Source organism: Acipenser ruthenus, chromosome 8, assembly GCF_902713425.1.
Source record: "Acipenser ruthenus chromosome 8, fAciRut3.2 maternal haplotype, whole genome shotgun sequence".
Classification (NCBI taxonomy): Eukaryota; Metazoa; Chordata; class Actinopteri; order Acipenseriformes; family Acipenseridae; genus Acipenser; species Acipenser ruthenus.
The window spans coordinates 34517943-34538860 of NC_081196.1; the positions used below are offsets into that span (position 1 = coordinate 34517943).

At 40.0% G+C, this 20918-nt stretch overlaps 3 protein-coding genes across 4 annotated transcripts in view; 2 read left to right on the forward strand and 1 right to left on the reverse strand.

The window, feature by feature from the left end:
• Positions 1-573: 573 nt before the first annotated feature.
• On the reverse strand, positions 574-8951 carry LOC117406784 (claudin-4-like). 2 transcript variants are annotated; one of them, XM_059028847.1, is made up of 4 exons: positions 8861-8951; positions 7067-7564; positions 2019-2032; positions 574-1423 (listed from the first exon to the last, which is right to left on the reverse strand). In XM_059028847.1, exons 2-4 carry the CDS (start codon positions 7536-7538, stop codon positions 782-784), a joined length of 1128 nt encoding a protein of 375 aa, XP_058884830.1. In that variant the 5' UTR covers positions 7539-7564; positions 8861-8951; the 3' UTR covers positions 574-781. The 2 variants fall into 2 exon arrangements, with proteins under 2 accessions (XP_058884830.1, XP_033866985.1); XM_034011094.3 differs by lacking the exons at positions 2019-2032; positions 7067-7564; positions 8861-8951 and adding an exon at positions 2413-2516 and having other exon boundaries at positions 574-1450.
• LOC131737764 (claudin-4-like) lies at positions 3388-3759 on the forward strand. Its single transcript, XM_059028848.1, has one exon. It carries the CDS (start codon positions 3388-3390, stop codon positions 3742-3744), a length of 357 nt encoding a protein of 118 aa, XP_058884831.1. The 3' UTR covers positions 3745-3759.
• An 8930-nt stretch (positions 8952-17881) lies between the features above and the next one.
• LOC117407231 (zinc finger protein 654-like) overlaps positions 17882-20918 on the forward strand; it is a 31619-nt gene continuing 28582 nt past the window's right edge. The window contains exon 1 of the mRNA XM_034011965.3: positions 17882-18099. Coding sequence (XP_033867856.3) covers positions 17974-18099 — 126 coding nt within the window. The 5' untranslated portion in view covers positions 17882-17973. The remainder of the gene's footprint in view (positions 18100-20918) is intronic.

Below are 20918 nucleotides of genomic sequence, written 5' to 3' on the forward strand. Positions count from 1 at the left end.
TTTATTTTGGCCCTCGGGCCATGTTTGGTTCGTTTCTGTTTTATGTGTGTAACAAATGTGCATAACAGGGCTTGACTGTAGCTTCTGTCTCAATTTCTAATTCCTGCCTATCAGTCATGTTTTGCAGTTACTGAGGGACACAAGACAACTTATTGCTTTACAAGAAATGTACTTAAAGCCCTAGTATTCCAGAATCCTGTTCAATTTGACACCATAAACAGGATTCTTCCATGGTTAAATCATACCATGGACTCCGCAAAGCAAATATCTTTTTGCTTAAGCAGTTAGTTTATATTACCAACTGCAAAGACACTTGCCCCCCCCCCCCCTTTTTTTAGAAGCTTTCTGGCATCTTACTGTTTTGTAGGGTAGAAATGTTAATGCCTTGACATGTGGCACTCTGAAAATGGACAATACTGTCTCTAAATGCATGCTTGTTACTTGCAGAATGTGGGTCAATATGTACATAGGAGACCATCAAAACATAAAAGAGAACCAGGATACAGAAACAGCAGTTACTAGCAGCCATTCATGTTACCATTATCTGTATAAATAAATATATTACAAAAGGGGTTAATTTAGTAATTGTTTATTAAAATAGAAGTGTGATCAGAAGTTTTAATCATAAGATTTAAAAACACCAACTTAAATACAAACTGTAAATTTCCAAAAATACACATCAGGGCAGTCTTCAAAAACCAACTAAACACTACCCTCACCAATGAGTTCAAAAACAAGAGTTGGGGACAACTCATTCCAAATAATGTTGCTAGAAATCTGTTCAGACATAATTCTTGCTTGGGACATCCGTGCGAGGATGAGAACTGGCAGCAGTGTAGCGGGCAGAGTAGTTCATATTCTTCTGTGGGCAGGAGCAGCACAGCAGAGCGCCCCCCAGCAGCAGCAAGGCAGAGGAACCCCAGCCGATGTACATGGAGGCCCCCAACTCACGCTTCTGTGCCTCGGTGACCAGGGGGTTGTAGAAGTCCCGGATGACACTATTGGCTGACCAGCAGACTGGGATGAGGTAGAGCACCCCGGCAACGAGGAACAACACCCCAGACACCTGGCTAACACGGGCTTTCACAGAATCCTCCTCCACACAGTTGGTACACTTGGCACCCACTATGCTAACCAACAGTGCCAATACAGCCAGCAGGATAGAGATGACAGTGAGCGCCCTGGCGGCTTGCAGGTCTTGAGGGAGGGCCAGCAGCGAGTCGTACACCTTGCATTGCATCTGACCAGTGCTCTGGACAATACAGTTCATCCACAGGCCTTCCCAGATGGTCTGTGCCACCACAATGTTGTTTCCAATGAAGGCAGTGACTCTCCACATGGGCAGGGCACAGGTCACGATAGACCCCACCCAGCCTACCATAGCCAGGGAGATTCCTAGCAACTGAAGGCCAGCAGATACCATCTTGAGAGGGAGTGTGGAGTTGAAAAGCTGCAATAGATAAAACAAAATGTCAAATTCAAACTAAGAGTCATCAGGAACAGGTGGGGGGGGAGGGGGGGGGCATGTAAAACTGTGCATTTTAGCACAGTGATCTAAATAAATATACAAGGTTTAACAAACAAAAAAACCACCACACTTGATATACTGCCACAGAGACACAGCCTCTATACATCCCCAGATTACTCTGGCTCAATTTAGGCTGAAGGACCTTCAGGTTTAGCCCAGTTGGATAACCAGTTGTAAAACATGCAATACAGAAAGCTGTCCAAGACAAGTTTAAATCACATTTGAGGAAACCAAGACATCTATAGAAGCAAGATATGTTGGGGTTGACAAATGCCTATATGGAACTTTCTTTTTTATGGTTTTGGTCAGAACAAAAAAAGACCAGCAGTTTTTATTGATAATTCTAGTTTGACAACTGGATTGAGGTCATGGCATTTACAACCTGTTTGCGACTTGTCTTTACTCAAATGTGTGATCTGTTGGGCAGCAAAGCATATATATATACACACACACACACATATGCATACAAGTTCATATACCACAGCATAACCAAAAATGCATTTTCTATTTGGTATGCTGTTCTCAGATACACAATCCAACTGCATCATTCCTTATATTAAAATCAACGCTTTAAGTAGCATTAATTTAAGGTTGCTGAATCAAGTGCGTTCAACTAGCCTATTTTTCTTTATTTCTTTTAGCGTATGAGGGCACAGAATAAAATTGCGAACATGGGGACCATCAGAGATGGTTTGTATGTTGTAAAAGCAGTACAATTGTGCGTGCTGTTTATAGCAATTATTAGAATAGTATTGTGCTAAACCAGAAAGTTTTGAAAAGGCCAAACGTTACACTAAACAAATTAAAATGCAAAACATATAGCTACAAATAAAATAAAGAAACGATAGACATAACGATCATCTTACTAAAACCTACTGACTTACGCGTTCGCTGAACCGTTCCACAGTCACGTAAAGGCGAATATGTCACAGACTCTAAAAGGAATTTATAGTTCTGATGGAATTGTATCATTCTGCACAGTCTTAGCAGACACACCTGCGGCCAATGATAGAGCACTCCGATCAGATCCTTCAAGTTTTCTAATCGTGATTGTGAATTGCAATGCACGTGGTTTCAACCTGTGTTTATCGACAATTATGTCAATGTTTGTAAGAATATATATGGTTTATTTTGGACTTTATTTTTCAAAATATTTTAAATATATGTATACTTATATCAAAGTTGCAAAAAATATATAATTTTCTGAATTCAGAACTAATACATTTTATAATTTTTCATAAGGGTCTCTTGTAATCTGTATGGTTGACAGCACCTGTGTTTTGTCCGTGTTATTCAAGGCAATACCCCACTTGTGAATGTTTTAGTTTAATACGAATCTTTACATTTTCTTTTTTGCTGTGTGGTACCACAAGAGTCTATTCCTATTGTTATTTTTAGTCAACAAATTGCAATTGTGAAAGCCGTCCGTGAAAACCGCACATTAAATGTTTAACTGCAGCGTGAAGTGAGAGTTTGTATTCACCTACTATTAACCGGAATTCGCCATCTGGTGGTCAAATCGAAGTACTACCCTTTAGGCTGACTAATCTAAAAATAGTACATTGACCAGCTACTTTAAATACAGGAAGATTGGACACATTTTGGGCATATTCGCTGCCGTGTATTTATTTTGTATAAATAGGCTGGTTTTAAATGACATGCTGGGGTACACCAAGTTCAAAATTGAAGCTTTCTTTTTAATAAATGACCCACTTCTCAATTGGAGAGATGTTGTAATACAAACTATCTTTTTAAATTGGTATGTTTGGTTACTGACAAGAAAACCACTTGAACTGGATCATACTGGTGACCTTTTTCTGTCTTGAATTGCAGTTTCCATCTCCTCACTTCCCCTCAAGATGGTATCTGCTGGCCTTCAGTTTCCGGGAATCTCCCTGGCTATGGTAGGCTGGGTGGGGTCTATCGTGACCTGTGCCCTGCCCATGTGGAGAGTCACCGCCTTCATTGGAAACAACATTGTGGTGGCACAGACCATCTGGGAAGGCCTGTGGATGAACTGTATTGTTCAGAGCACTGGTCAGATGCAATGCAAGGTGTACGACTCGCTGCTGGCCCTCCCTCAAGACCTGCAAGCCGCCAGGGCGCTCACTGTCATCTCTATCCTGCTGGCTGTACTGGCACTGTTGGTTAGCATAGTGCTACACTGCTGCCAGTTCTCGTCCTTGCACAGACGTCCAAGCAAGAATGATGTGTGAATTTGGACTTCCAGCAACTCTTCTGAATTGTTTAGAAAGCATCTTGAATATCTGGGTGAATATAGCTTGTCTATGAAAGTGGTTTATGCTAGAATAGCTTAGTTTTGTTCAGCTGCCTTAAATACTGCCCTGTTATATAATACAGATGTTGAGTTGGAATAAAGGTGTATTTTTATTGCAAAATATTTTAACTATTAGTGTACTTCCCTTAAAATAAACATTTGATTTTTAATAAATATTCATTTTTAACAAGTTTTGGTATTTTGCTTCCATTAGACCACTGTTTTGAGGGTGTTCTTTAAGTATATCATCTGTCTAATATGTATTTTCTACTAACAAGTCTTCATACAATTGAAGCAAAGGGAGTTTAAAAGAAAGCTATACATGACCATGCAAGACATGATGCATGTATTTATTGTATTCTCTCCCCCACCCACCCCCACCCCCAATTCATATAGCCAAATTAACACTGCTTCATTGGCATCTAGCCACTAGGTCGACTTTTCCTTTTGATAAAATATTTTTGTGAAAACTGGTTAAAACAGACACCAAAGGAACATTGAAAACATTTCTTTGATCAACACTTAATCTTGATTGAACTACATAAATTAGATGTAGTCTGTGAGGCCAGCTCCTAAGAGCTACAGTACAACAAATCTCATTCCCTAGGCATGTGTGTGTATTTAAATGTATTTACTTAATATTATTGTTTGGAAAAAGAAGTGCATCAATAACTATATTCTGCATTATTTTTGTATTATTGTTAACTAGGTTTTATTTTTTGTTGTTTTGTTTGGCAGGGAACAAGCACCAGCGCTTCATCCTCCTAGTACTGTGTCTGTGTATTTCCTGGTCTGACATCACCCACAAGCCATCCGGGTCACAGTCTTCTACAGATAAAGCATGACTCCTTAAAACCATCCATGGTACGCACCATAAAAAACACATCAGAATTTTTTTTTTTTAAATGTCAATATTTATTTATTTAGGTCCTTTGAACATAATCTGGACTCATTTTTGGCTACAGATGTCTGTCTTCTCTTTTTGTTGGGTACTTCAAGCTCAGCACTTGGTCTCCCCCTCTTTTTCACTTTGCCCTTCCAGCACATGGATTGGGCAATGTCAGTCTTGAAGGTGAAAAGAGATATCTGTTGCTTTCGGCTGACACGGCGGTACATCAGCTATGCCACCACAGAGCCCAAGTCCATCATGTGGAAAAAGATCTGCATATAGTACTTCTTGGAACGTACTTTAGTGCACAACATAATGCTACAATAGTCCCAAGATTAGCACCAGCTGTTGAATAACAAAGACCGTTTTACAACCTTTCCAGAACGCTCTAATCTTAAACAAAGTTCCTATTTTGTTGACATCATAAATAAAAGAAAGAAGTGACCTGAAAGTCACATGAAATGTAGTGTGCCGATATCTGTATATGAAACGCATGATTTACATTACATAAGAGTAGGTGTTAAAACTTCATGCTGATATTGGACTCCGCTCTCGCCAAGATAAGCACCAACTAAGACATAGCTTCTTTTTCTGTAAACTAATGTGATCCATCTGCGTTTCCTTCCATCTGATGATGTACAGTAGATATCCTTCTGCCTGGTATTGATGGCTGAAGTGTAATGCTGACTCCAGGGATCAACCACAGTGCAGCATCCCTAGTGCATCAGCATGACAACCATTTGGACTGAGGTGAGTAGGGTACTTCTCTGGGGCCTTCAAGTGGGCACCTTCCATCCTTGGTGTTTCGTCAACCAGCCCACGTCACCTTAAGAGGGCTCTACAGTGATTCTGTCGTCCCAGCATCATGCCCCCCACTCAGCTAAGACCAGTTTACTTACCTTCCTTTCTTTCTACTATGCTTGAGGCAGTTGCTGCTCCTCTGTGCTGCTTCAGATAAGTTCTTCACTATGTGTCGCAACTCTTGACGACCGATCTCTCTGAGAAACTGGGTTGTGGAGTGTGCCACAAATCCTTGACAACCCACCTCCACTGGGTAAACCTGGACTCTCCATCCTCGCTGTTCTGCTTCAGCAGCTAGTTGAGCGTACCAAAGTTTCTTCCTTTCATACGCCTTATCCACAGCATCCTCCCATGGCACTGTTAACTCTACCAGGTGAACAAGGCATGCTGATCCAGACCACAAGACAATATCAAGTTGAAGGTTAGTGTTGGCAGTCTCCGGTGGGAAAATAAGCAGCATTGTCTAGTCTCTAGCAGCTTCCAGTTGTCCTAGACGAGTTTTGATTTTAATACCTTTTCTGTTGTTCTTTGTGTGTCATATATTGCTGGAATTGGTGGCAACCTGTTGTTCATGCTGTTGTCTTCCAGTGCGAAGGTCAAACATTGCAGCACCAGTTCATGAAGCCAAGACTAAGACCCACCTTACATCCTGTCAAAATGTGTGACTTAATGTAGCTGGCTATGAACACAAAGGACACCACGGATCTTCTCCTACCCAATAGATTAAGATTCTGTGGTGATGGGAGAACATCATAAGTGTTCTCCCATCTGTTCCATTGTCCATAGATCTTGCCTTGTTCCACACTCTCCCATCTTGTCCATTCTACCTGCTTGGCCTGGGAAACAGCCTTTACGCACCTCATCCTCTCCTCCTGCTTTTGCACCTCGTTGACTACCAGCTTCCTCCATTGAGCTGGGGCTGCTTTGTAGGAGGCCATGTAGGAGGAGCTGAACTGAGACCAAGGCCTCCTTTCCATGCTATACTTTCCCCATGATATCACTGATACAAAGGACAGGTCTAATCTATATGGAATCTGTAAAATTGAGACAGTTATGCATCTTTTTCAACTGTACATTACATACAGCAGTATACCAAGAAATGTAAACATTTGTTGTAATTAAGTGTTTTATTTAAATGTAAAACATTTAGGGAGACATTACATGACAAACGTTAAATATTAAAAAACTACCTTGTGTCAAATTACTAAAATCCACCTGTTAGAACACAATGGAACCCTTTAGATACAAACATTTATGCCTGCGAAACACCAGCGTTTCAGTGCCCTAACCCAGAAATCTGTAATAAAAAAAAAAAAAGAAAAAAGAAAAAAACAAACACCTCCAACCAAAAAAAAAAAAAAAAAAAAGTGTTTATTCCAAGTTCCTAGAAAGCTGAATTCTCACACATAATTCTTGCTAGGGACATCCGTGCGAGGATGAGAACTGGCAGCAGTGTAGCGGACAGAGTAGTTCATATTCTTCTGTGGGCAGGAGCAGCACAGCAGAGCACCCCCCAGCAGCAGCAAGGCAGAGGAACCCCAGCCGATGTACATGGAGGCCCCCAACTCACGCTTCTGTGCCTCTGTGACCAGGGGGTTGTAGAAGTCCCGGATGACACTATTGGCTGACCAGCAGACTGGGATGAGGTAGAGCACCCCGGCAACGAGGAACAACACCCCAGACACCTGGCTAACACGGGCTTTCACAGAATCCTCCTCCACACAGTTGGTACACTTGGCACCCACTATGCTAACCAACAGTGCCAATACAGCCAGCAGGATAGAGATGACAGTGAGCGCCCTGGCGGCTTGCAGGTCTTGAGGGAGGGCCAGCAGCGAGTCGTACACCTTGCATTGCATCTGACCAGTGCTCTGGACAATACAGTTCATCCACAGGCCTTCCCAGATGGTCTGTGCCACCACAATGTTGTTTCCAATGAAGGCAGTGACTCTCCACATGGGCAGGGCACAGGTCACGATAGACCCCACCCAGCCTACCATAGCCAGGGAGATTCCTAGCAACTGAAGGCCAGCAGATACCATCTTGAGGGGAAGGGAGGAGCTGGAAACTGCAATTAAAGATTTTAAAAAATACACATTAGGCCACCACACACATTATATAAGTTTATTTAAAAAAAAAAACAAAAAAAAAAAAAAAAAAAAAACCCACACACACACAAAAGGAGCTCAATGTATTTTTGTGCTCATTTCAAAATTCAAGACATAAAAGGCAAGTGGTAGGAAACAATTCTAATAATTCTCTAGCCAGTACACCAAGCATGCTCTTTAGGGTTACCTTTATGGTCTCGACCAGCGAGAAGATTTGAACAAAGTGAACAAAGTGTACAAAGGAACCTGACCAAAATTGTGCCCCACATGGGTTCATGGACTTCTGCTAATCTTCGATGTAATTATAACCAAGACTACTTTCGTTTGGCCACTAGATGGCGCATTTCAGCAATGTGATTAATAAAAAAAATCATCTGGCAATCATTCTGTAGGAATACCTCATGGAAGATTAAATATACTATACAAAATAACTTTTAGAGCACTTAGTAAACTTTCCTCAGCGATGGCACAGTAACCAGGTGTAAAGAAAACTGGAGTTTCTACAGCCATTATAAAAACGGTCTCCCGCAAAACTGTGAATAAATAAAAGGTATGGACAAACGTAATAAATTGTGGGACAACACGTGTGATAACCATATGGTTTACACGCAGACAACAGAACCCCGTTTAGAATAGCCAACCATTTATATATATATTATATATAAAACACACACCATTTGAAACGTTAAGACTGACAACTGGAATCAGTTCATGTAACAAAACTAACGTATTTAATATTTACTGACAAATCAACTGTAGCAAATGCTTAGACTATTGCACACATCTGATTTGAAGTAGAGGAGACGTTCGCTTATTTATGGACATGCCTTTAAACAATTTAATAATAGCATATTGATTCAAAATACAAAACGGTGCAGCAAAGCCCTGGCTACCACTGTAGGTTGATTGATCCAAATCCAAAAACACTTCTTTTCGGGAAAGGATTCAGGTAAGATCAAGACTCGTGATAAAATCCGACAGGGAAAAGCCCACTTAAAAATCAATACCAAAATAATGAATCAATTTGAGCTTCCACTTGACAGAGTTATTGATGTGTAAACCAAAAAAAAACTTGCCGAGTTTTGCAATTCTTCGGAGCTTTAAAAAACATTGGTACTACTTACTAAAAGACAAGATACTATCGTCAGAAAGATGAAAGGGTTTCATGAAACATGTTAAATAAATAAAATAATAACCTCCTCGATATGCAGAAAAAAATACAGTACGCCCAGCTATACACTTGTATCCAGACTCACCTTCTTGCTGAAACGTGTATTACACTGGAGCGATAAGCAATGCACTTGCCTTGTTCAATCCACAGAGAAGAGTGTACAATTTAAACTGCACGCTCGGTGCCAGCTATTTAACTACTCTATTTGAAGCAAAGGATTGTGGGGAACACTGAAGAACATACCGAAGAGTCGCACCTGCAGCCTATCATACAGATTACGCGATCGAGAATACCCTATGAAAAATACTAATTTATTGATATAAATAAGCATAGTTGCACAATGAATTCTAAAATGCATATTCATATTTAATATTAATATTTGGTTAAATAACCATGTCTTAAACAAACAATTGATTATATATTATATAATCCCACATTATATATATATATACATATACACACACATATATATATATATATATATATATATATATATATATATATATATATATATATATATATATATATATATATAGTCATTTGTGATATTGATGTTTCCTATCAGCATTAATATCTTTGATCCCCGAAATCATTTGTGATTTGTGATGAAGAAACGCTGAAAACCCTTAAAGCCATTTATCTTTTGGAACCTTTATTTATGATGTCAGCACATTTTATTTTGGTGATTTGAACAAATGCTTATGTGAATGCAAGGTCTGGTATCATGGTTAGGAAAATGAGCTAAAATAACCAGTTTCTTTTGGAGCATCAAAATGCTCTGTGCCACTTACCTGCCCCAGACAGTATATCGGGCTATCGCAGCATGTCAAGTAAAATTCAGACTGGAAAGATATGCAACCAAACTTTGAGTGCGTTGTCATGACTATTCCAAATGGTACAATTCTATAACGTGTGTTTCGGTACAGCAAACTCGATCCATTTAAAATAACATTCAAATAAGTATTGCAGTTTTAGAGCAACGGCCAAACAATAATATTAACTAAATACATTTAAATGCACACACATGCCTGGGGAATGAGATGTGGTTGTACTGTAGCACTGTAAATCTAATTTATGTTGTTCAATCAAGATTAAGTGTTAATAAAGGAAATGTTTTTAATGTTCCTTTGATGTCTGATTTAACCAGGTTTCATATAATCAGAAGGCAAGGTAGACCTAGTGGTTATTGCTTTTTTGACCACAGATACTAATATTAGGTCTTTAATATATAAAGTACAATTTAGTCATGTGGAGTCTCCTTTTGCTCCAGTTGGTACTGATTTTACACATGTATGAAGACTTGCTATTCGATTGAAAATACATGTTATACAGATGATATAGATTGAGGATAACGCAGGACGTGGCCAATCCACACACCAGTGTCCCAGGAGGCGTTTTCAGGGCCAGCGCCCTAAACAGCCACCCCAAACTGTCCCGCCTCAGCCTCGGCAGCCCGAGCAGGGCCCCTGAAGGCTGACGGCCTCAGACCCCCTTTTTGGAACAACAGCTGCAGTACTGGCGCGCTTGCACCTCGGACTCCTGGGAGCTCGCCACCGTGCAAAACGGTTACGCACTTCAGTTCTGCTTGGGACCTCCTCCTTTTTGAGGTATCACGAATACTTTCGTGACAGACCCTCTCCAGCCTTGGTACTTCAGAAGGAAGTGGCCGCCTTGCTGTGCAAGCGAGCCATTTGTCTCGTAGACCCCTCCTCCCACGGTATTTTCTGGTACCCAAGAAGGACGATGGTTTTCGCCCCATCTTAGACCTGAAGCTCCTCAACGGTGTAAGGAAATTTGATAGTCCATATTAATATTTGGAATGTATTGTACTTTTAACGGAGAGATATTGAGCACAGAGTTTAGGTGGGGTATTCTGGAATGCAGGGTCTGTCTCAATAAATTCCAGATCGACTAGAGAGAGTGCAAATATGACCATTTATGGGCATTTGTGAAAAGGGTCCTCTGTTCTGCTCTGTTTTAGTTGCATGGGGAGATGGGAGAATCTCAGAGATATCAGAGACTAGAGGAAAGTTTGTGAGGCTTGGGGACTGGCCCCGTACACAGGTTTAAGTGGGGAAGGGTCTCAAATGATGTCTTATTGGGGAGTGTTCTATGTTATTTAAAAGTGATTGCAGCCATTGTCTGTTGCACAGATTCCATCCGCTGTGACTAAGAGCATTTGTCTCTGCTTTCTTCAAATAGTTCTATTCTTGTATTACACCAATAAACATATTTTTGGCTTCACTAATATTGTTTTTCAGGTTTCATCAATTTTTCCTTACAACAGGTTCTTAAAAGAAAGGAGGTCCCAAATGCTGACGCACCGTCACATCCTCCAGTCCATCCGGCCAGGTGACTGGTTCACCACCATGGACTTACGGGACACATACTTTCACGTTCCCATTCGTCCAGAGCAGAGAAAGTATCTCCGCTTTTCCTTTCAGGGAAGCGTTTACGAGTTTGCTGTGCTGCCAGTTTGGCCTCTCTCTAGCTCCTTGTACGTTCTCAAAGTGAGTGGATGCTATCCTGGCTCCCCTGCAACTGGTTGATCTGTACCCAGTCGTGGGAGGGAGCCTAGTGGCCCCCAAATGGCCCAGGACAGTCTGGTTTTTGACCCTGTGCCAGCTGTTGCACGGCCAGCCCTGGGAGATTCCACTTCGCTTGGATCTCCTCGGTCAGATGAAAGGCTCTTTTTGGCACCCGGAACCGGCACAGGTTCCGGGTATGGGTCTGGCCCCTGAAAGGGACCACTAGTTAGCCCTAGGGCTATCAGATGCTGTTGTGGGTACATTGCAGAGCACTAGGGCAGACTCCACTAGGTCCTTGTATACCTATAAGTGGAGGTATTTCCAAACGGTGTCTGGCTGGAAGCCATGACCTTATATCTTGCCCAATGCCAGTGATCTTACAGTTTCTGTAAGAACTGCTTGATGCTGGTAGGTCACCTTCCACCTTGAAGGTGTATTTAGTGGGTATCTCTGCTTGCCATGCCCCCATAGATTCTATGTCTCCGGGCGCACATTTTTTGGCTAGCCGTTTTCTTAAAGGTGCTTGGTGATTACACCCTCCTAGGAGGACTGTTCTCCTCGAATGGTGCCTCAATGTTGTACTGGAGGCTCTCACGAAGAACCGTTTGAGCCCATACACTCCATAGAGTTTAAGTACCTGTCTATGAAGACAGCCTTCCTCTTGGCTATCACCTCCGCTAAGCGGGTCAGTGAGCTGCAGGCGCTGTCTGTGCACAGCTCCAGCATGCGTATTTGGGAAGATGGCAGCAGGGTGTCTCTGCGCACCAACCCTGCCTTCCTCCCCAATGTGATCACAGCCTTCCATGTTAATCAGTGTGTGGAATTGGAGTCCTTCCATCCATCTCCATTTGCTTCAACAGAGGACGAGAGATTAAATTTCCTCTACCCAGTGCAGGCATTGAGATGCTACGTGGATAGGACAAGAGCTCTGCATCAATTTGACCAGCTCCTCGTCTGTCAAGGGACACGGACCCTAGGACAGCCTCTCTCACACTGATATTTGTACTGTAGCTAGCTGGGCTATGCCGTATACCTTCTCCAGGTTCTACCGTCTTAATGTGGTAGACCCTGCCTTGCCTTCTGTAGTCACAAGGGTCCTTGAGGGTGTAAGTTCACACCGCTAACCTCTGGGTTAGACAGTGCTTGTGCGTCCCTCATATGCTGCCGTTCCTTCTCCCTCGCGACAGCTTTGTGTATACATTATCCCATACGTAATGACTTTGGTGGTCGTCTTCGAATTGAAAGGGAACGTGAGGGTACCTACCGTAACCCTGGTTCACTGAAAGACGATGACCACCAACCGCGAGGTCGCATAGGTCGTCCTCACGGATTTGACGGAAAAAGAAAAATGGCTTCTTTGGATGGCAGTTTTATCCCCTCGGTGGGCGGGACTGAGTCCATCATCCCAGGAAGGGGCCTATCGGCAGCTCTGGTATAGAGAGCTCAGCGATACCCACCCAATGGTCAGGCATATCCCATACGTAATGTCTTTGGTGGTTGTCTTCTCTAGGATGACTAGGTAACTTGCTAACTAACCCCCAACCCCCCCCCCCCCCCCCAAAACATACCGCGTTTGTTTTCTGTCACTGACACTCAAAAACGGAACGTATTTCTTCATAACATGCTAAGGAAGGCATGATCTGGATCAAAAACGTGTGCTGTTAGTACAGGTTTCAAATAAATTACTACGTGTTGTACTGTGATACATTACGTGTTCAATGTTGTTAACTACACATACTATGTTTTACCACACGTACACATTTGGGCTAATCAGTTCTTTAGAAATTAAATATGAAAACAGTACTTGTACTAAATGATCCAATGAAAAGTCGCCTCACATTTCCCATGCTCTTCCAAAGTGATCAGGGAATCGAGCCTTTGAATAGTTTTAAAAGCTGTCTCAAAACATACTTTTTTAATCTTGCTTTTCCAATTTTTTAACTTCTGTTTGTACAATGTTTTTATATGCCTTTACTTTTCATTATGTTTTTTTTTATTATTATTTCTGTCACCATAAAACCCAGTAATCACAGGGTCTTTTTTAAACGGCAGTAATCAGTAATAATACAATGCGCGTCATACTGGATGTGACATTTTTAGTGGATTTTATTGTTTTTATTATTATTAACAGTGGTAGATTCAACTCAGTTTTTCCTTGTTTACTTTCAGTTTATACTTTGGGGGTGTACAATGCAGTGGCATTGTTATAAAATAAAACTGTAATACCCACTGACACAACCTTTTAACGACGTTGCTGGAATGTTGCAATTTAGTTATGTTAATGCTAGGTTGTATGTTAGCAGCTGCTCCATGATTGCATCTGAAGTATTTGAAGGTGTTAGTGATGATACGTAATAACGCTGGGTCTGAATAGTCGGCGGGGCTTCAGGCAAATATTGTAAAGAAACGACCCCGGCCATATACAAAATAAAATTATTAAAATAATAATATTAGATTGTGATGACCCCTTTTTGACAGTAAATCAGGAGACTGAGAGAAAACAAATGTATTACAAGGTCCCTGTCCGGGCCAGGACCTCGCCATAAAATAACAAATGCCAAACCTCAATGAGAGGGCTGCACTCAGCAAATGTATGCTTGCACCGCAGAAGAAATTCTCTCACCGCCATATTTGAAATATTCCTTATTTTAAATTGATGTCTTCTTGTCTAAATGATACACCAACGTTTATTGGCTACTGACACTGTGCCAATTACGTTTTGAATAAGAAGTGATTGCAAGCGAATACGTTGTCATGATAAGCCACTAACCTAAAAATGACTAGACACCAACGTAGGAAATACGTAGCTCGTGTCATTTTTTTTTTTTTAGAACACGTACCAATTAAAATTGGTACACATAATAATTTTTGTGCTCTGATTGGTCAAAATGAGACGTGTACTACACAATGCGTTTTTGACCTGATGGCCTTCCATAACATGCAGTAACGCGCGTGTACTCGGTTTGCACGTGCACCGACGTAACGTGCAGTTAAAGAACGCGTGCTTATGTGCGCTTACTTAACGTTCAAATCCAGCTACCAGCAGGTGGTTGCTGTAGCACAGAGAGGAAAACAACATAGGCCTACTGTATTTAAATAAAAGCCGAACAAATCGCGAAATAACAATGTATATAAGACATTTCATCCATCTGATAATGAAGAGCCAGAACCCTCCTCAACTACCAGTTAAACCGAGAAAAACCAAAGCCTTCAGGCGAAGGATAGTGCACCAACTAGTATCACAGGCAAGGGAACCGAAGATTTGATTGCATCATGTGCAGATTCATTTTTTCAAAGTGAGTACGCTAATTATCCTGATAACGGGCTGCCCTTTTTGGATAACGAAATACAGCTTTTGCGTATTGTAAATTTAGGGCCACATCAACCTGTGCTAAATAACAACAAATGTTTGGAAATAAGTTAATGCAGCATGGTAATAATATCAGGTAATACCTCCTGGCTGGACTATTCCGAAAAAAACGACAGGATGTTTTGTTTTGCATGCAGATTGCGAGAAAATTAACCACCACAAATGACCCTGCTTGGATATCATCTGGCTGTTGCAACTGGAAAAAAAGGACCCGATAAAATTAAAGAACACACATCTAGACAGCACAGAACCGTTGTTGAACGTATCAGACATTTGAAATGTGAAAAGTTACATGTTGATTTGATGTTAAGCGAAGCAATGCAAGCACAGCACCAAAAAGAAATGACTGAAAATGAGAAAAAAACGGAAGTATATTACACGTGTGCTAGATCTGTGTCATACACAGGAGTATATTACACGTCTGCTAGATCTGTGTCTTACACTGGGGAAGCTTGGCTACCATTTCGGTGACACTTGGCGGTTGTTGATTATCTTAATCGTTGGGAGCCCTTTATGCAAGAAAGAATGACTTGTGTGCAGAAAAATGCCACCTATTTATCAAATCGTTCTCAAAATGACATGATATCTACCTTAGCTACTGTTATACAGAATAAGATCAGAAATGAATTAGCCACTGCCAGATATTGATTGTGATGCTGGATGAAACTCCCGATGTTGCTGGTAGGGAACAAGTAGCGGTTGCGTTTCGGTGTGTTAACGATAGTGACTGTGAAATTATTGTAAGGATGGTAAATCTGCAATACAGCAAGTACAACAGCTGAACAACTTGTTCATATTTTAGAGAATATGCTGGTTAACATAAACCTGTTTTTTGACAAGCCAAGAGGACAGTGCTACGATGGGGCAAAAATGTAGGCGGCCATGTATCAGGGTTACAGACTTTTGTGCAGAAGAAGCCACCACGTGCTGTTTACACACATTACTACGCGCATTGTGTAAATTTAGTTGTGGTCGACACTGTGAGCTCTAATACTGTGTCAAATAACTTTTTTGGACATGTCCAGAACGTGTATAAATTCATCCATGCCAACAGTCATCGCAGCACTGTCTTAAAAAAAAATACAGAAGGATACCATGGCCAAAGCAGAAGGGACTTCAAATGGGAAAGACGTCTTCAGGCGCTTCACGAAATGCGTTGGGATTCACACTGCCGAGCTCTGCATGTCATATCATACAGTTCTTGCTTTTTATTGGCTAGCTACACAGCAGCATTAGTCAATTAGCCTAACTGTGCACATGTTCAAGCGTTACATTGCTTATTATAACTACATCGTTTAGTAGAAAACTTAGTGGAGTTTCGAGGATTTATGTGTACAGAAATACAATGGGTGGAGAAACCAACGACGAAACGTCTGAGACATCCCAACCACCAAAAAAGAAGTGTAAGCGGTTTACGTCTTACAGTCAAGAATGTGGAAATAAGAGAAACCTTCAGAGAGTGGTTAAGGCCTACCCAAAGAGATCCCTATTCAGCGACCTGTGTTTTATGCCCGGAAAAATCTTAGTGAAACATGAAGAGACAAGCTCTATGGAGAATTTACTGTACTTAGATGTAATCACAACCATACCTCAAGATCTGACACCAGACAAAAAATGGGTTTATTTTTTTTCGCAAGGAAGCTCAAGCAACTGAATTACTAAAGATTGTTTCTTTTGTTTTCTCAGTTCCTGTCAGTAATGCATTTGCAGAACGTGTCTTTAGTCGCATGGAAGATGTCAGATAAAAGGAACAGGTTGTCGGTTGCTGTGGTCAAGTCAGAACTTGAAGTCCTTTTTAAACTTTGGAAAATTAACATGCACTGAATTAAAAACATTTATCGAAGAACAGAAAGACCTTTGTGCTGCAAAAAGAAATGACAAATACAAGTGGAAACAGGGTGAGTAGGCAAATTCATGCACATCATATTACTAAATTGCACATTTATTTAGCATATGGTGTTTTTAACCTGATTTTAACATTTTATTAAAAACTAGCTTTTGCTGCTTATTGACAGAAGTAATTTCAGAGACAATATTATTAATAATTACCCTGTAAGGAGGCACAACACTATTGCTTTCCTTACTTCCAAAAAGCTTAATCACATTATCAGGCATGTAGTGCTACAGCTAATGGCAGATAATATTTTTTTTCATAACTAAAAGACCTTACATTTAGTATATAGATATATGATATAGCATAGCATAAAAAAGCCCTTATCAAAGAAGCGTACATTTATTTATTTTAGGAAAAATGGTCAACCTGAAGCGAGTCAAGCGACAGCCAGTACATCTGCTTTATTGCTGTGAAGCTTGTATAGTAATACATGTGGTCAGTTGAATATTGGTTTCATCGACGTACATGATGGTGTGTGTGTGTGTGTGTATTTTTTTTTAAATTTTTTTTTTAACAAAATGGCTATGGTGTCCTGTTTTTTTAAGTCAGAGGTGGCAACCCTATGTGGGGATACGCATGAAGAAGGTAAACTGATGAGACAGTACCACAAATTGAGGATGCTACACCTGTGTGCAATGACATAATGATTATCAGATCAAGAATCCTTTTTTTTGCATTAGGAAATGTGTATTTATTATTCTTGACTGTGCTTTTATCTGAGCAGGTAATTTACACAGAAGATAACTTATCATAGTTCACAAAGCATTTACTACCGTGGACCATTTCTGTTTAAAATGAAAATGGACAGTTACAAGAACTAGCAGGAAACAACTGGTCCTCGTAGAAATTTAACTGCTAAATTGTTTCATTGTTGCATATAAATCATTATTTCCATTAACTACTTTTTATTAAATGCATTTTTATTAATTTTTTCTGTTGGAAAAACACATTTGATTATGATTAACAAGACAAATAATTTGGACCTCATCCCCCTTACTTTGTAGTAGGCTACAACTACTAAATCAATTAACAAATCTTGGCCAATCACAAGGGAGGTAAAATGTAAAAATAATAATACTTATAATAATAATTGAGTGCCAGATTTTGATTGACCTTTATAATCCACCAATACGACGCTTTTAATAAAGTGTTCGGCTCTTCGGGGCAAAACGGGGGTTCCGTGTGAGTTCTGTCCAATCAGATTACTCGTACGCAGGGCAGCAAATAGCAGGACGCCCTTTTGGTGATTGATGCCTAGTTTTGTCCAATCAATGGCCACCACAGCGAGCACACTCTTTTGACTGATGGTTCGTAAGTCCACTACAAGGTCTGCAGGTGGGCGGTACGGAAGTGAGGTTTGTTGAGGGCTTAGGTGGTTGTTGTACGCGCAAGCTGGGTCGAGCAGCATGGCGGAAGAGGAGAGTGATCATGAATCTGAGAGACTGAGAGAGGAACTGGAGAGTTCACTCGAACATGGCGTGAGGGACGAAAACGGGCTGCCGAGCAAGTATTACTGTTTCAAATTCTGCCAGGTAAATTCATAAACAGCGAACGCGGTCTGTGTGGCCAAGACTGGTCAATTTTAACAGCCCTTTCCTCCCCTCCCCCCTTGTTGGGGTTCTTGTTAATGTTTACTTTCTTGTGATTCCTTTTGTAGTTTATCTTGCATTTTTTTAAAGCTGTTTTACCCTTCTTTGTTTAATTAATTATCACATACCTCCTCCTTGAAAATTTCCAATTGCACTTTTTACAGTATAACTACCCTCGTCTCAGAGTCTGGTGGAGAAAGAAAAAAACAGTGGATTGTGACAGTTAAATGCCATTGCCCAAATTTAAAAGCCCCCCTACACTGTTTGTTTCGTTCACGCCTGGTTATTAACTTTAGGGCCAAGGGTAGTCGGTAGCACACTCGAGATTGTACTAAGTTATAGATGTAAACTATTTTTGTTTGTTATAACATTCTGAATTTTGAGTGTGTGTGTATAAACGGTCAAGTTTGTTACGTTTATTGTGAGGCTGTGGTCATGTGGAGTAATGCTCGAAGAGTACTGAAATACCCGGATAAAAGCTTTTTAGCTTCACATTTTGGCCGTAAAGAGAAGCAGACCATTCAAATTGCTTTCATACGATTTACTCTGTTGGATTTGCGCTGTATTCGCAGTTTGTTTTGCTTGAGTGTTGTGTCTGTTTGCAACGGTGTGGGGGCAGTATCGTATTGACTGTAAATTATCACTGTTGCAAAAGTAGGAGTTATTTCTAAACATAGTCTGATGAACTCTTAATGGTTTGCAATTTTTGTTTTCTATATTTTTTTCTTGTTTTGAATGGTGCGACAGCTTACATGGAACGGATTTTATTCTTGAACTGTGTTCATTCTTAAAAATTAATATATAAATAACTTTAATAATTAGGTACAAACTTGTCATTATTTATAAATAGAAAGCGCATTTCAACCCTGTTGGTCTACACGAAGCTGAATACTAGGATATATAGAACAATGATAATAATAATAAAAAATGTGTTAGCAGGAAACGTCATGCAAATTGGTATACCGATATCTGACGTTGAAATGCAATTTTGCACGCAGGTAAATATGCAACCTATAAAAACAATTATGAATGGGTTCAGTTCGAAGACTGAACAAAAAAAATAAAAAAAGTGATCTAGATGAACAAGTCGGTTTTTCAGATGTTGGTATTATAATATCAAAATTAAGACATGTATCCGTTCAAGATGGTGATAACCTACATGTGTCAGTCAGGAACTAGTCCCAAGTCGAAATTGTTTCATGAGTTGCCATGGTGACCACAGATTAAATATTCACCAGTGTAAAGAGTGTTATTGTGTTTTTGTGCACAAAACAAACACAAACAACTTTAAATTAACCAGCTATTGTAATGGCATTCTCACAGGTCCCATATAGTTTTGCTGTAAGTCATTTTTTTCTGCACCAGTTTTAACGCCTGAGTTATATGAAGAGTGTTTTTTCAGTCTGAAAATGTTCTAAAGAAGGGGTTTTTAACCTTTTTTTTCAAACTGTACCCCTTCTGTCTAGTTTTAAGCTCAAGTATCCCTGTAGAATTTTCACTCGATTGCATTTTTCCACAATTGCAATAAAAGGTGAATAATCAGATTTAACACATTTCTTTTTTCCCCCCGTTTATTTAATATATAATTTATGTCACAACAGTTTGGGACAGACAAACTGCTGGTTTAGGACAGGCTACCAAACAGTAGGCTTATTTCTTAAAACTTTTAATTACATGTCTTTGGATGCACAGAATTAAGATACTATTTGTAAATCTCTTTGGAAACACTTGTATTCCCTTTCTGTTCAGCATTATTATAAATAATACAAAATAGACTGCACTGTAAATGTTTATCACGCTACCATTTACCAAGCATCTTGGCATAATTGTGTGCCATTTAAAATGTTTACAATATCAAAAACATTAGCATCAAGATAAAACTATACTAACTAACATTGATACACTTTGTTAGTCAATGTAAGTTATTCAAAGGGATCCGGCATAACTTTGTCACTTTGCTGTTTCTGTGTTTTTGTTTTCTTCCTTCGTTTCTTTTGCAAACCCATTTCAGACTCCGAAAACAAATTCAACCAGCTGTCATTTCTGGTAGTAAAATGCAGACGTCCCTAATAAAAAACAAATATGAGTTTTGTGATTATTATATATGTTTACCAGAGCATTCATACATCTAAAATATGTAGAATGAGTGTGCTTCACTGATTAGTATTCAATTATACTGCAAGTTGAAAACAGCAAAGTTAATGAGCAGCTCAGAGCGCTCGCCATAGGCGGAATCACCAACTCTCGGCTTCACCCACCCATATCAGGGTGAAAATCCACTCAATCAAAGTCACGCATGCGTACAGATGGACATTTTTTTTTCTTCTGCGGTTCACTTTAAGCTGCTAAACAAAAGTGAAACATTTATGCACAGTGGTAGAACGAATATATAATACTGTAAAAAAAAAAAAAAATCAATTCAAGATTCTTATTTTTTTGTACTTTAATTTTTATTTGCATTTCTGAGTCATCCTGCATACCCCCAATGACCCTTTTGTGCACCCGGTTGAAAACCCCTGTTCTAGACTATTAAATTAGTCTAGAACATGAGTTTAGTGAATATTCTGTAAATATTTGTGTGTAGGACCCAATTTGTATGTGAAGGGGTAATGTTGGGGTAACAAGTGTAATGTTTGGTTTAGGGGTGTAAATCATTTAGAGTTTAAACGTTAGTAAAGTGTCAAATGTTTTTAAATTTTGCTTCATCGTTTAAACTTGGTCAAAAATGTGCAGGTCAAATAATAAGAAGCAGGTGTCTGCAA

Coding starts and splice junctions, on each gene's coding strand:
- LOC131737764 (XM_059028848.1), top strand. CDS start 3,388: ATGGTATCTGCTGGCCTTCAGTTTCCGGGAATCTCCCTGGCTATGGTA.
- LOC117406784 (XM_059028847.1), bottom strand. CDS start 7,538: ATGGTATCTGCTGGCCTTCAGTTGCTAGGAATCTCCCTGGCTATGGTA.